Source organism: Lynx rufus, unplaced genomic scaffold, assembly GCF_022079265.1.
Source record: "Lynx rufus isolate CCGP_SWC_20201006 ecotype Redwood Valley unplaced genomic scaffold, mLynRuf1.p SCAF_24, whole genome shotgun sequence".
Lineage (NCBI taxonomy): Eukaryota > Metazoa > Chordata > Mammalia > Carnivora > Felidae > Lynx > Lynx rufus.
Genome location: NW_025814839.1, coordinates 18191886 through 18206442, shown reverse-complemented (window position 1 = coordinate 18206442; position 14557 = coordinate 18191886). Strand labels below are relative to the sequence as shown.

Sequence of the window (14557 nt, the reverse complement as noted above, 5' to 3'; positions counted from 1 at the left end):
CTGATGAGCAGAGTTCGGAGCTAGGGTCAGAATTCTGATGCTCATTCGTGCCAGGTTCCAAGGGGCCCCAGCCTAGCTGGGCTAGAGCGCACCCCATCAGAACTGACCCCTAGTCTGGGAAGGAGTGAGGGCAGGAAAGGCTGCCCGGAACATGGAGGCAGACACCCTGGGGCTGGCAGGGCAGGAGCGGGGACCCTCACCGTGAAGCTGGGGTTGCCTGGCTGGATACGCAGCTCTGCCAGCACCCAGATGCCGTTGGTCAGCTTCAGGGACTGGTAGAGCATGTCCTGGCCCTCCACGTTCCTCTTGGCGACAGTGAAAATGTTGCTGCTCTGTAGCCTGCTGCTCACAGCCTCTGAGAGCGAGAAGGGCCCCCAGTCAGCGGTGTGAGGGCCGGGGGCACGGGTGCAGGGCAGTATGCAATGGGCAGGAGGGTGGGGGAGGGTGCAAAGTCCTACCCGCGTTGAGGGGGCAGTCTCTGATCTGGAACTGGGCTTCATTTTCATTGGGAATGTCCTTCCACGTGGCCAGGAACATCTGCCGGTCTAGGGGATGGGGGGGCAGGGTAGAAGATGGGACCCCGATAAACCTGTGGCCCTGCTCATTGACATCCAGCAGGAAGTGGGTCTGCCGGGGATGCCAACCTGAAGCTGAAGACAGGGACTGGCTCTGCCACCGCACCTGCTGCTTCCCTGAACAAACCCTCAGCTCTGTGAAGGTGGCTGCCAGTGCGCTTCCAAAAGGCCCTGGGCTTCCCACCTCTGCACCTTAAATCTCCCCTTCCCAGCATCCACACATGCGCTCCTTCCTGGTCCCGAGCAGCCTGCTTGTTAATCACAGCCTGTGTCACAGGGCTTCTGTGGTCACTGAGAGATGATGTGGGCAAAGTTGTCTGCACAGCTCTGAGCTGGCAGAGAGCCCTCCCGGGGTGCGGATGAGTCTTCTCAGGGGTTTCAGCCAGGGCACAGGAGATGGACATCAAGTGTGGCACGGTGTTGGCTCGCGGCCTCGAGAGCCGTGGGGATGGCCGAGGGGCAGAGCAGGAGAACCCAGGAGTGAAAGCTCCCGCGTGGCCCGCCCCCACCTCGGGACAGAGATGGCCAGGCAACACCCAGCGGGCCTTGAAGGAGGTGTGACCCTCGCCTTAGGCTCTGCAGAGAGGCCAGCGACTCACAGACTTCACTGTGGGGCAAACCCAATCGTTCTATTCCAGGGACTCCAGGGGGCACCATCAGGACTCACCCATCTTCCCATCCTCCACAAAGAGGATATGCAGTGGGTACAAAGTGCTGAAGTAGAAGACGTCAATGTTGTTCTTTACGGCCACCTAGGAACAAGGCCACCTAATTGGTCCCTGATGCCCAATACTACCTCTGAGGCCCCAGGAAAGGCCTGTTCCCTGTGCTTCCCCCTGAGCAGGTTCCCTCACATCCCTTCCCTGGTAACCACATTCCCTCGGATTAGGCCTTCCCTCCTAGATCTTCAGCTAAGGGCACAACTCCATAGACACACCCCTTTGCCAACAAAGGCCAGACCCCCAGACCCCAGAACTCTCCACCGGGCTCCTTCCTTGCAGTGAGTGGGCAGGTGAGGACGGGGGTGCTTGGCCCTGTCTGGAACACACCTGGAGGTTGTTCAGAGGCTCCATCTTCATGACCGAGCCCACCGTGTTGAGAGGCAGAGAGATTTCCACAGTCTGGTTGGGGCTGAGTGGTGCGTGGACCTGGAGGGGGGCGGCAGGGGCCAGGCCGAAGCTGGGGAAAGAGAAGCCCCCGCGGGAATGGCAGGGGGAACAGGTGCTGACGAGGGATGTATGGGCTCCTCAGGCTCCAGAGCTAGGGCAGCAGCTGGCAAGAGGCCTCTCTAGTCAGCTGGCCTCACCTCAGCTCTAGGCCCAGGACAGAAGGATAAGTTCCTGACCCCACCCTCAATGGCCATGTGGACAGGAGGAAGGAGCCCCAGGCCAGCTGCAGGCCTAAAGCCTATCTCTACTCCTCTGCTCCTCTGGCCTAGGCACTGGGTAGGCCTGGGTGAACATGGCCTTGCTCTGTCCTGCCCTTGAGGAGCTCCATCTGACACCAGGGGCCTGGACTATAAGCTGCTGGCAATCCCCATCTCCCAAGACAGATGTGACCACCCCAAGCAAGATGCCAGATTTCACTGTCTAGCTTAGAACTGGCCAGGGAGAGATTCAGAAAAGCCCTGCTTCTTGGTAAAGCAACATGTGGGTATATCAAGAGGATCCCCATGAGTGTGATACATGACCATGAACCAACAGCTCACTGTGCCCAACCTGGACATTTGATATTATACCAACTCCTACCCTCATAAAAACAGTGAGAAGTATATATTCTCTCATCCTCCAGGACACGGAGAATCAGGGAGGGGCAGGCCTGTGTTCAGACCCTATGGGGTAAGTAGCTGAGACCCAGAGCTTGAGCTGCCTGACCTGGCCTGTACTTGCCCATGATGGCAATCAGGCCTGCCCGGGACACAGTGGGAGGTGATGTGGGAGAACCATGGGCTCCTGTGGTGGCCCAGCGCTTCAGGCTTTCTTGGAAGCTTCCCCACTGATCCTGGGCAAGCCACCTATTTTGAGCCCAGGTGTCATTATCTACTGAAAGGGGGATAATGGCACGGACTTCCCTGGGCTCAAAGTAAGATAGTATGTACTCCTAAAGCCCTCGGCACAGGGTCTGCTACCCAGGAGGTTGTCAGCATGCTGTACGTCTGTTACGAGCAAGCAATGGGACTACCCCTTAGAACCCCGAGTGCTTCTACGGCCTCTGGGGCCATCTGAGGGTGAGTAGCAGAGCTGATGGAGGGTCAGGACCCACTGGCTTGAGGGCTCTCCCTGAGGAAGCAGCCCCTTCAGTCAACTTCTTAGAGGCTCACTTTGCTCATCACTAGAGCTGCTCAGGAAGAAGAATCATCAGGAGAGGCTGCTTGGGTCCCCTAGAGAGCCCTGGCCTAGTGGGCCTGGTCCGTGAAGACCCTCATGGTGCCAGAGAGGAAACCTTCCCCAGGAACCTCCAGCGCAGGGGACCCAGTGGGGGTGAAGAGCCCGGGGCAGCCACCACTCCAAGGCTCAGTCTGATGGTTTAATCCTGTGCCACAAGGGGCTGGGGCAGCAAGGTCCACCCCCCGTCAGGCTTCTTAGAGCTGGGCCCTGAGATGAGAGCAACTCAGGCCTGGACAGGAGGCTACCTCCTGTTATGTGGGGTGTTTGCCAAAGGCAAGTTCCTAGTTTGGAGCTGGGGGTTTTTGTCAGCAAAACACTCTTTGGGCAGTGGAGGAAGGCTAAAATAAGGGGAGACACTCTCCCCTATGCTTGGTATTGTGGGGTCCATGTAAAGAGGTCACTGGGAAGAAAAAAAATCGCTGCTTTAGAGGGCTTTGGCCTGAGATGCAGGAATATCCGTCTTCACCAGAAACGAGGCACCAGACCCCCCAGAACTCTCAGCCGCTGCCTACAGTCACCAGCACGGGCTCTCGACAGACCGGCCTCAGGGAGCTCACCTGTTGCGGTTAAACTGGATGGCAAAGTCGGTCATGACCTGCAGAGCCTTGTTGGTCAGCTGCAGGTCCATGGAGATGGAGCCCACCTGGCGGGTGAAGGTACCTGAGATCTCCAACCCCTTGGCCTTCATGGCCGGGAGCCACACCTGCAGGGAAGACAGCGGGGACGAGGCTCCTGTTTGCCACTGCGCTAAAACTTAATAGCCCACTGGAGGGTCCGCCCCCTCTTCTCCTTCCCCCTCTCCCCCGCTCTCTCCGATCAACCACACCTGCCTTTACCACTAGGAGGCGACCATGTGGATCTTGGGATGAGAGGAACAATCCGGCATGGGCCATGGAGGGCACCACCTCAGTGTGGCTGTGTATCAGAGCAGCCTGGGGTAGGGAGGTGTTTGGTGTGCCCAAGGGCTGACCAGTCTCAAGAGGCCCAAGAAGGAACACTCAGTCAGTAGCACTGAGGAAGGTAATGAGACACGTGGGTCCTGCCAGCCTCCTGAAGAGCCAAGTAGAATCAAGAGCCCAAGGGCATCTGGGGCCTCAGCCAGAGCCTGAGGCCTCCCTGGCTGTCACAGTCTGTTCTTCCTAGCAGAAGGCAGGGCTGGCCTTTTTTTTTTTTTTTTTAAGTTTATTTATTTTAAGAGAAAGAGAAAGAGAGAGAGGTGTGCATGTGCACACAAGCAGAGGAGGGGCAGAGAGAGGGAGAGAGAGAGAATCCCAAGCATGCTCCGTGCTGTCAGTGCAGAGCCTAACGCAGGGCTCAATCTCATGAACCGTGAGATCATGACCTGAGCTGAAATCCAGAGTCAGACACTCAACCGACTGAGCCACCCAGGCGCCGCAGGACTGGCCTTTTAATTGTAGAAACTGGCCTGACCAAGGACAGCACCTAAGACGGCCTCTTGCCTGGTAGGCCCTCTGCTGCCTGGCTGCACGGGAGCCTCAGCTCAAGAGCCACTGCCTCTCACCTAGGTTCCTTCCCTACATTCCCACCACCAAGACATTTTAACGGATAAATGTGAGTCTGTGTGTCTGTCGCCCCTGCACCCAGCCAGCTCTTTGAGGGGAAGGGCTCTGCTTTCTGTCTTTACATCCTTGGCCTAGAGCTTGCTGTGGCACCGGCATTCACACAGCGCTTGCAAAGTGAGACAGCTTGAATTAAAACCCCAACCACGCAGGACATCCACAAGCGTCACCCACGGCTGTGAAAATGCCTTTCAGGACGTTTTTGTCTCAGATGCCTCACAGGCCCCCCGAGGTCAAAAGACCCAGGCCCCCTTGAGAGCTTCCCCAAGGTGCCCTGCATGGACAAATGTCTCACCATCTCTCAAGGTGCCAATTCCAGGAACTTCAGAGACGTCTGGGTCCCCACCCTCAGCCGATCCCAACCCCTACAACACTGTCACACGGCCCAGGTCCTATCACCCCCACCTCCTCCATCTGCCGCCAGGGCCTCTACTTCTCTCTGCAGGCACTCCTGCATCTGAGCCAGCCAGAGTCCACTGGGTAAGGCGGCAGCCCACGTGGCTGACCCAGTCCCTCTCTCCCCGCCCTTCACAGCAGCCAAGTCATCTTTTATTTATTTTTATTCATTCATTCATTCACTCATTCATTCATTCAGAGAGCGTAAGAGCAAGCAGGGCAAAGGGAGACAGAGAGAATCCGAAGCAGGTTCCAAGCTCTGTGTGGAGCCGAACACAGGGCTCCATCCCATGACCCTGGGACCATGATCTGAGTCGAAATCAAGAGTCAGACGCTCAACCAGCTGAGCTACCCAGGGACCCCTAAAGTCATCTTTTAAAATGCGAATCTGGGGGCACCTGGCTGGCTCAGTCAGAGGAGCATGCAACTCAATCTCGGGGTTGTGAGTTTGAGCCCCATGTGTGGTGTAGAGATTACCTAAATAAACTTTAAAAAAATGCAAATTTGACCATGGTATCCTTAAAAGCCCTCCCAGTCCTGCAACGGCTTCCACTCCCCATGGCTTCCATGGCCTCGTGTCCCCTCTGCCAGGCTTGGATTGCACCTGCTCCTCTGCCCTCCCCCACCATATTGTTCCCTATTTGGAAAGTGCTTCTGCAGGCACTCCCACCCCCACCCCACGTGCTAACCTGATCATCCTTTGTTTCCCTGGGACAAATGTGTGAGGGCAGAATTTCAGGGCTTTAGCCTCAGCTGAGATCCAGTAAGCAGAGAGCTCAGAGAATGCCCCCACAGTGGCTTCCCTGACCCCTGCACCACCCCCCACCAGCAGGCCCCCTTTCGCAGTTCTTGCAGAAGTGCCTGTCACTGGGACTTACTGCTGAGGGTGGGGACCTCGTCTCTCTTGGTCACTGTGGGTTCATGGAGTCTAGCCCACCACAGAACTAATCTTCAGCATTTCCTGAAGGACCCAAGGAAATATCACCACCCACCGGTCCAAATGCTTGAGGAACTCCAAGTTCTTGTGCAGAGAAAGCCTTATTCCCTTGACCAGGAATTTTGGCAAATGGATTTACCCCCACACGCATGGGGGGGAATGCACGTGGGACAAACCATTCTAGGTAGTCACAGTGCTGTTGGGAAAATGTAGATGACATACCTACTACTTCTGAAGGCAGAACACACCCATGCCCCAGAAACTCCTGTGTCTCAGATAAAGGGGAAAGTCCTGCCTGTGCTGCAAGGACTCCTCTTGCAGGCAGCCTGCGCTGAATTCCTCTGACCGGGTGATCCTCTAACCTCCCACTTCTAGCACTCACTGTTGGCACACCCAAGAAAAAGCAATGACAGCATCCAGTAAAATGAACACACAAGCAGAAGGCCAGCTCCAGACTTAATATTCCTGGCGGGTCTGCAGCCCTGGCAAGGCCTGGCACCCACAGGATTGCAGGAGTCATCATTGCTCTGGGTTTTTAACATGTATGCGTCAGCCTCATGCAGTGAGGTAACCAATCTGGGGAGCAATTAGTGATTCTGCCAACCTATGACACTGAGGCAGGCACACAGGATGTTCGCAAACACTTCGGGGCATGATCACGCAGGGATAAGGAACAGAGGCTTTGGTGCCACCACCCTGCATCAGTTTCAGACTCTCACTTACCGGCTGTGTGACCTTAGGCAAAACACCCAGATTTCTCAACCTCAGAACAGGAATCACAGCACCATAAGGCTTCTGGCAAGATTTAGGGGTGTGGGGGCTGTGCCATGTTCACGCAGTCCATGGCACAGAAGTGTGCAGCTGTTGGCACTTCCTGTCTAGACTTCCTGTCTGCCGTGGGCTCCGTGGGCCCACATCCTGCTATCACCACCTCAGCTACAGCCAGCACACCTGGTGAGGCCAGGGCAGGTGCTGGCTCATGTCCCCCCAGTCACAGCAGAGATATCCCCTTGCCCCTGGAGCTCAGCGGCGTCCTGCTCTGGGAAGGGAACCTTGGAAGAGACAGAGGGGCTCTGGCTGGGAACGAAGTGGCAGACACAGTGTCCGACCGGAGTCTGGCCAGGTCGGTCCCCTCTGGCAGCTTCCTTGATGCTGGGGGCCTGGCCCGCACTGCGCTCTCCTCAGTGCCAGGCCCACATGATCTTGTCTCCCAAACTCAGCTCTTCTTCCTTCCCCTCGCCCCCATCTCTGCAGATGGCACCTCCCCCACCCCACCACTTGAGCCAGCATCCTCTCCTCCCCACCAACCCCCACATTCTGCCAGTCCCACCGCCCGAGCTCTCCAGTGCGGCCTTTTGCCTCCACCCTCAAAGGTGCCCACCTTGTCCGGGCCACCATCAGCATACAACTCCTACCAGTCTCCGCACTGGGCACCTGCTTCTGTTCTAACCCTTCCAACCTGCCTCCCGCCCCACACACAGTGGAGCCAAAGCAATCTCTCTCAAGTGCAAATCTGTTTCATCTCTGCTTAGAACCTTCTAAGAGCTCCACCGCTAGGACTGAGAGAAACCCTCACAGCCTGGCGCTGCTGACCTTGCCGGTTTCTTCCCTCCCGAATCTCTAGTGTAGCCAGGACTCTTGGGGGAGCACCGCCCTTAGGTAGCATGGGGCATCTTCAGGTGGCACAATGGCGGGGAGGCACCACGTTTAGTGGGCTGGGGTCAGGGATGCTAGACATGCTGCTGGGAGGACAACAGTCCCCTCGACGAGCAATTGTCCTCCATCCCTCAAGTATGTTTTGCATGGTTTCAACATACCCCCAGATTGCTGGGATTCTAACTGTGGCGAAAATCAAAGAAAGCCTGTTCCTCGTGTTGTTTTACTGAACCTTTAGTGGGAGTCAGTCACCACTTCAGAAACTGAGGGCACCACTGGCCACAAGGCTTACAACACCCGAACTACAAACACCTGACAACTTCATCAGATCTTCTGGGGCGGGTGGGCCCAAACCTTTATGACACTGAAATACATAATTTGATACTTTTCCCTGGATGTCTCCTTTATGAAGTGACAGCATCTTACTAACTCTGAAATGATACACATAAGTAGGTTGCACAGTCCACGCATCTCCTTTAAACACAGGAAATAAAGGATACACCAGGCACTGTCTATCGTTGATAAGGGGTGTTGGGTGGGGCAGTGCTGAGAACTGCTGCTCCGACGAGCCAGGACTTCTGCCAGCTCTCTCTCCCTCACCTCCAGGCCCCTCCACAGGCCGTTACCTCCACTCAGAGCTGTCTCTCCATTTCTGTGTCTGGCCAATTCAGACTTGATCTACAGGCCAGAGCTCCAGTGACCCCACTCTGGGAGGTCTTCCCAGGCCCCCAGGCCCCACCTAGCATCTCTTCCCTCTGCTCCCACAGCCCCTAGCTGCCCTCAGCATCGTGTTGGCAAACTATTGCTCCTTGGGCCCATCCTGGTTGGCCTGAGCCGATTCCATGAACGGGCCATCTAAGGAACCCACACATCAGCCAGTGTCTTAATTTTCTGCTCCTGCCGTGGAAGGAGGCACAGTGCTTACCGCTTTGGGGGCCACGTACGATCCTGACAGTGTGCCCACACCACTGGTCAGGTCAAAGAGGTCACTCAAGCCACTGCCCATGGATGCTCCTAGGTTGGCTGGGACTGTTGTTGCTGGGGGTGCCACAAAGTTGGGGCCCCCAATCTGGAAAGAAAGGGAAAGGGGTCAGAGGTGGGCATCAGAGGTGGGGGACATTAGGGGCCCAGGCATGAGTGGAGCCACCTGGCACTTTAGAAAATAGGACGGGGTGGGAGGGGCTGTAGGGCTGTTGTCACAGCAATTCTTTCAGAGACAAGACAGGGTGAGGTGGGTGGAGAAGAGAGGCTGTGCCCTCCCATGACCTGCAAGCCTCCAACCTTAGGGGTGACCTCTGGGAAAGGGCTGGGACGCTTGTAAACTAACACGCAGCCCACAGATAAAAGGAGCGCCGAGACCACTGCTGTGAGGCTGTGCTCAGCAGACAGGAGCACACTCTCTAGGACGTCACAGAGGGCCCGTGGGAACTGAGAGCGTGGGTGAGCCTTGGGATGACAAGGCAAGTTTGTCTTAGGGTAGTGAGGATGGGACACTGGATACAAGGCTGTGGCTCAGCAGGAGGAGGGACGGCTTTGACATCAACCACCCCTTGGGACGCTGGGCCAGCACTCAGGAAGAGCAGGGACAAAGGCTTGGGGGCACAAGGGTTGAACCGTACCCCTTCAGGCTCATCCCCCATCTCCAAGCGGAAGCAGGCAGGGTGAAGAGAACAGGCAGCCACATGCAGAGAGAAAAGCCAGCAGAGAAGACAGAGACAGACAAGAGAGAGGGAAAGAGGGAAAAGATTAGTCACCGCTGCTTCACTGAGATGAGTCTGTGGCAAGACGGTAAGACATCTGTGCCAGGCGTAAGAGGGGGGCCCAGACCATCTCTGTGAAGGGCACTACTGCCTGGGCTTCACCCCCCACTCAGTTCCTGTGCCATGACCTTTCCTCCCCTTTCCCGTGCGATGCCTTGGGGACCTGAGCCACACATGGCCAAATGACAGGGATTCTGCCACCCCTTCTACCTGGCTCTACCAGCTGCCCGGAGAAGTCCCAGGGAGATACCTAGTCCAGTCTTACCACCCCCTTTCTACAGGGGAGGAAGGTTGTCTCTGATTGCTCCTGGGCCTCCCAGGCCTGCTGGGCTGCTACCCTGAAGTGGAGCAGGGTGTGGGGCTAAGTGGACCCCGGTCTGGCTCCTCTCCAGCTTTACCGGCCCCAGGTCTCTTGGGGCTCAGTAGCTCAGCAAGGGGCTAAGGCCCGTGTAAGCCCCATACTGTGCACTCTTGGAGGGAAGATCAGCTGAACTCTTTAAGCCTCGGTTTTCCTCCCCTGTAAGTAGGGAGCTACACCATCGCCTCTGCAGACAGGGGTGCCTGAGGCCCCTGGTTCATGAATGGCACAGGCAGGGCCTTCAACGACTGCTCATCTGAAGATCATTATCAGTGTCATCCAGAAGGGGCCCCAGGACATACCAGGCTGTCAAGGCCTCCACCAAGAAGATCCACAGCTCCCATCTGCACCGAGGAGGTGGCCAGGGGTGGACCGCTCACTGGGGGGCCAAGGTCTAGGTTGAGGAGGTCGCCCAGCAGGTCTCCCTGGGTGGGGATGACATCCGGCTGCTCACCAGAGGGTGCTCCGGCAGGGGCCGTCTCGGGGCTCTCTGTGCTCTCGCTCCTGTGAGGACACAGGAGAGAGAGGTTCAGTGGGGTGGGCGTTGGGCTGTCTCAGGGAAGTCAGAGTCCCAGGCTCCGGGATCCTCCCCTAGGACGGGCACCCGTCTCCTCACAGTCCCAGAAGCGCTGTCTACGTGCCCCCTCCTCTTCCCCCTTCCCACGCCCGATCCAGCTTTTTGGCTCTCCAAGAGATCCAGCTTCCTGGGGGTGAGCGAAGGGAGGGGCCCTCTGTACTTCCACCACTCAGTGCACTTTAAAGACTGGATGCTGGCCCTGGAAGCCTGGGCACCCAGGCCAAACCAACCACCAGGGGGTGGCAGAGGAGGGTGAGAAGAACAGGGCTCTGGAATTAGAATTGGGTCTGAGCCTAGCTGTGCTGGCTGTGGGATGCTGCACAGGCCCTCAAGCTCTCCGTGCCTATTGTCCTCGTCTGTTAAATGGGGTTACGTCTTAGAGCTACTGTAACGGTCAAATGAGGTAACTCAGTCCACATCTGGTATGGACTTTTTTTCATTAAAAAGTCACTAGGATTAGAATTTTCCTCAGACTCAGGTCTTGGCCAGGGGGTTACTACATCAAGCCCGAGTGCCTGTGCTAATGACTCTGAAAACCAGGTAAGGAGGCTCAGCCTGGAGCCTGGCCCACGTCACTCACGAGGCGGTGCGAGGTGGCAGGCTCTTGTGCACAACGCCCCGGCCCCCCTCCACAAAGGCGCTGGGAGGCTTGTGGTAGACGGAGGCCAGTGTGCCAATGTAGCAGATGAGCTCATCCAGCAGTGTGGGCTCAATGAGGTCCGTCTCTTCGGAGATGAGTGGCTTCTCAGCCAAAACCACTTCCTTGGCAGCCACTGGGTCCGTGGAAAGCAGACGCCAGTAGATGTAGCCACGGTCCCGCAAGTCCGGGTTATCAGAGTCCTGGGATGGGGGTGAGGGGGGTGATGAGAAACCTATTAAACTCAGAGCAGAGCTACCAGCTGAGGGAAAGGGGAGAAACCCTCCCCAAAGCCCATGATCCAGACATGGTCACAGTGCTGGCTGCCGACAGTGATCCTGAGCAGTCCCATGAACCTGTCCCTAAACATGGACTGGCCCCTTGGTGTCCTACTCTAGCCCAGGATTAAATATGCCATTCCCACTTCTGTCCCCACTCTCCACCCTCCCCTTCAAAATCTTCCCTCCCCGTCCTCCTACAAACCATCTGGCTCTCCTGGACCTCCCTCTCCTCTTTAGTTTACAGTCTGGCTCAACTTTACTACCTGACCCCACTCCATCTTGATTTCTTTGTGACTGAGCTCCCTGCATAGGGATCCTGGATTACTCTGGGGCCAAACCCCCCAGTGGTACCAGTCTTAGGGGCAGGACCTTGGCTCGAAGGTCTGGCTCCTGGGACCGGAGCACCCCCTGCAGAGTGAGACCTGCACTGGGCGCAGCAGGGAGGCTGAGGCACGGACCTGAGTGGCCAAGCTGAGGACCTGCTGCACCAGCTCCTGGGTCTCTGTTGGCTTCTTCAGAAAGAGTTTCACAATGGCTGTCAGTAGCTGCAGCTGAACCTGCAGGAAGACAGAGAGGTAACAAGGAGGAAGTAGCAAGGGCTTCATGTGGGGGACAGAAGGAAACCAAATCAGGCCCTCAAAGAGAGAAAAGGGTATTTTTCAAAGGTCCCAAAAGCCAAGAGCAGCTACCCCAAGTTTGGAGGTGGCCACAGAAAACGGACTAAGGCCAGGGGGCTGCTGGTAGCACCAAGTAGCCTAAACCTTGGCGTTACCACCCAGGCAGGAGAGGGCCACTACTATTTGGACATTCCACCCCAGGGTCCCAGCAGCCTGTCAGGGCTCTCCGCCTCCAGTGCCTTAAAAGAGCTCGCAGCTTAAAAGGGCACCGTGTGTAGCTGGTGTACTTCTTAAAGGGGCCACCTGTCAATAAGCAGAAACGGTGCCAGGGAGGCCCTGGGGACAGGGCCAGCAGGGCCCACAGAGCCAGCCCGTCACTGAGGAGCTGGGCTTCCACCAGAAGGTGGGAACCACTCTTGCCCAGCCCTCTCTTGGCACCCCTTTCTTACCGAGCTGCTGCCTTCACCTGATCATGCCCCCCGCTGCCCTTACCCTGGCCACTATCTTCTTACCCCTCGGAGCTCATGCTGACCCCAGCACCCCCAGGCTTCTGCAGCTGCCTGCACCCCCTCATGGGCATTGCCCCACAGTATTAGAAATGCTGTCCAGCCACCAGGATGTCTGTGCTGTGGAGACAGCCCTTTGAGGGCAGAGATCATGTCTGTCACATGGTATTCCTGGTCACTATTTTATCTAGTGCCCAGTGCACAGGAAGCATTTGAGAGAAACCTGCTAACTCAAAAAACATCTCTGAAAGAACAATTCTCTGCACATAGTCCTTCCTTAGCCACATCTCCTTTTTGCCAGTCACGAGACAAGAGGACAGCCTGAGGTTCCCAAGCCAGGGCGGTGCCAGGGGCAGACCTGTGGCAGGAGGGCGGCAACAGGGCTGACAGCACCTCCCGGGTCAGGCCGGCAGGAGGGCACTCATAGAAATCCTGGTACACAGGGCAGGCTGACAGCAGGAGGCAGGATAGAGGGGATATAGTCCGTTTCTGGAATTAAGCAATCCAGAGTTCTTGCGATTTGGTTACACATGGGCCAACAGCAGAGGGGCAGTGGGCTGGCTGTTGCCCAGGTAGGAGGCAGCCCAAGGAACTGGCTTCCAGGACTTGGCTACAGTCCCTGGCCAGGTAGTCCAGGGGAAACCATTTATCCTCAGTTGGTGGGGAGAGGGGTGTTTTGCTTCAAGGGGTTCTATGAGCTCTGAAAATGGCAATTTATGACAGTGGACTTTGAAGTTAGAGTTACATCACACCTCATTTGAACGTGACTCTGGACAAGTCATGTAACTTCTGAGTCTGCTTCCTTATTAATAATGTGGATTTAAATACCTCACAGGGTTAATGGAAGAATCAATGAGATAAGAAATGTAAAGAACCAGGGTGCCTGGGCGGCTCAGTCGCTTAAGCATCCCACTCTTGATTTCAGCTCAGGTCATGATCCCACAGTACATGAGACCGGCCCTCATATCGGGCTCAGTGCTGACAGTGCAGAGCCAGTTTGGGATTCTCTCTCTCTCCCTCTCTCTGCCTCTCCTCCCCAGCTCATACTGTCTCTCTCTCTCTCTCTCTCTCTCAAAATAAACAAACAAACATGAAAGAAAGAAAGAAAGAAAGAAAGAAAGAAAGAAAGAAAGAAAGAAAGAAGAAAGAAAGAAAGAGAGAGAGAAAAAGGAAGGAAGGAAGGAAGGAAGGAAGGAAGGAAGGAAGGAAGGAAGGAATGTAAAGAACCTATCATGGATTCTCTCAATATACAATAGCTCTCACTGTGGTCATCAGTATCACTACAGCCAGCACGCAGGGATTTTTTTCTTTTAATTTTTAATGTTTATTTATTTTTGGGACAGAGAGAGAGAGAGAGAGAGAGAGAGAGAGAGAGGGAGGGAGGGAGAGAAAGACAGACAGAGTATAAGTGGGAGAGGGGCAGAGAGAGGGAGACACAGAATCTGAAGCGGGGTCCAGGCTCCGAGCTGTCAGCACAGAGCCCGATGGGGATTCAAACTCATGAACCACGAGATCATGACCCGAGCCGAAGGTGGATGCTTAACCGACTGAGCCACCCAGATGCCCCAGCACACAGGGATTCTTTACCAAGTTCCCAACCCAGGTCAGCTGGCTGCCTGGAATCATTCATCACCCAATCACTCACTGTGTTGGCTACACTGCCTGGGAACTCTGACCACTAGCCCAACTCCTCCCACCCCTCACCAACACACAACACCCTCGTGTTAGCATGCATGTTCACGGCAACCCTCCTGCAATGATGCCCCCGCCCCTGCCATCCAGACAGGGGCGAGGCACAGGCTGGACTGACATACCACCTCAGCCAAGACTTTCTGAGCTCCAGATCCATGGGTGGAGAGGCCTAGGAGCCCAGGAGAAGGGAGCTCAAAGAGATAATCTAAAGTAAGTTTCCAAGCTGCAAAGCACTGAACAAGTATTCTTACGAAAGCTTTGAATGGTGCTGTGAACCCAGAAGGCAAAGGGAGCTGGCCACTTAATTAAAACCACCATCACCATCACCCAGCTACTGTTTGCCGAGCACTGGAGAGGCCAGTTTACACATGTCATCCAATAAGCTTTGCAGCAACCCCGTGCTGGAGACAAAGAAACAGGTTTGGCAAGTTTAACTTGCTCCAGGTCACCCCACAGGGGAGGAGCCTGGATTTCCTCAAGCCAGGCTCCTGCTCAGCTTTCCCTTGTCCGACTTCTCTCATCCTGGGCTCTTCAGCAGGCTTTGCCAAGGGGGAAGCGGCTACAAAAGATTTACTCTACTATATGGGCAGAAACACCC

The 14557-nt window shown here is 55.9% G+C and overlaps 1 protein-coding gene and 1 non-coding gene across 4 annotated transcripts in view; both read right to left on the bottom strand.

Moving 5' to 3' along the window:
• Nucleotides 1-14557, bottom strand: part of AP1B1 (adaptor related protein complex 1 subunit beta 1) — a 54961-nt gene that overhangs the window by 2370 nt on the left and 38034 nt on the right. For all 3 annotated transcript variants that reach the window (XM_047088052.1, XM_047088054.1, XM_047088053.1), the window contains exons 12-20: nucleotides 11603-11701; nucleotides 10807-11066; nucleotides 9952-10153; nucleotides 8457-8600; nucleotides 3520-3665; nucleotides 1625-1754; nucleotides 1243-1327; nucleotides 459-545; nucleotides 201-355 (exon numbers count right to left, since the gene is read on the bottom strand). In XM_047088052.1, coding sequence (XP_046944008.1) covers nucleotides 201-355; nucleotides 459-545; nucleotides 1243-1327; nucleotides 1625-1754; nucleotides 3520-3665; nucleotides 8457-8600; nucleotides 9952-10153; nucleotides 10807-11066; nucleotides 11603-11701 — 1308 coding nt within the window. The remainder of the gene's footprint in view (nucleotides 1-200; nucleotides 356-458; nucleotides 546-1242; nucleotides 1328-1624; nucleotides 1755-3519; nucleotides 3666-8456; nucleotides 8601-9951; nucleotides 10154-10806; nucleotides 11067-11602; nucleotides 11702-14557) is intronic.
• On the bottom strand, nucleotides 2857-2953 carry LOC124518567 (small nucleolar RNA SNORD125). Its single transcript, XR_006963695.1, has one exon. It is a non-coding gene; the product is annotated as a small nucleolar RNA SNORD125 (small nucleolar RNA).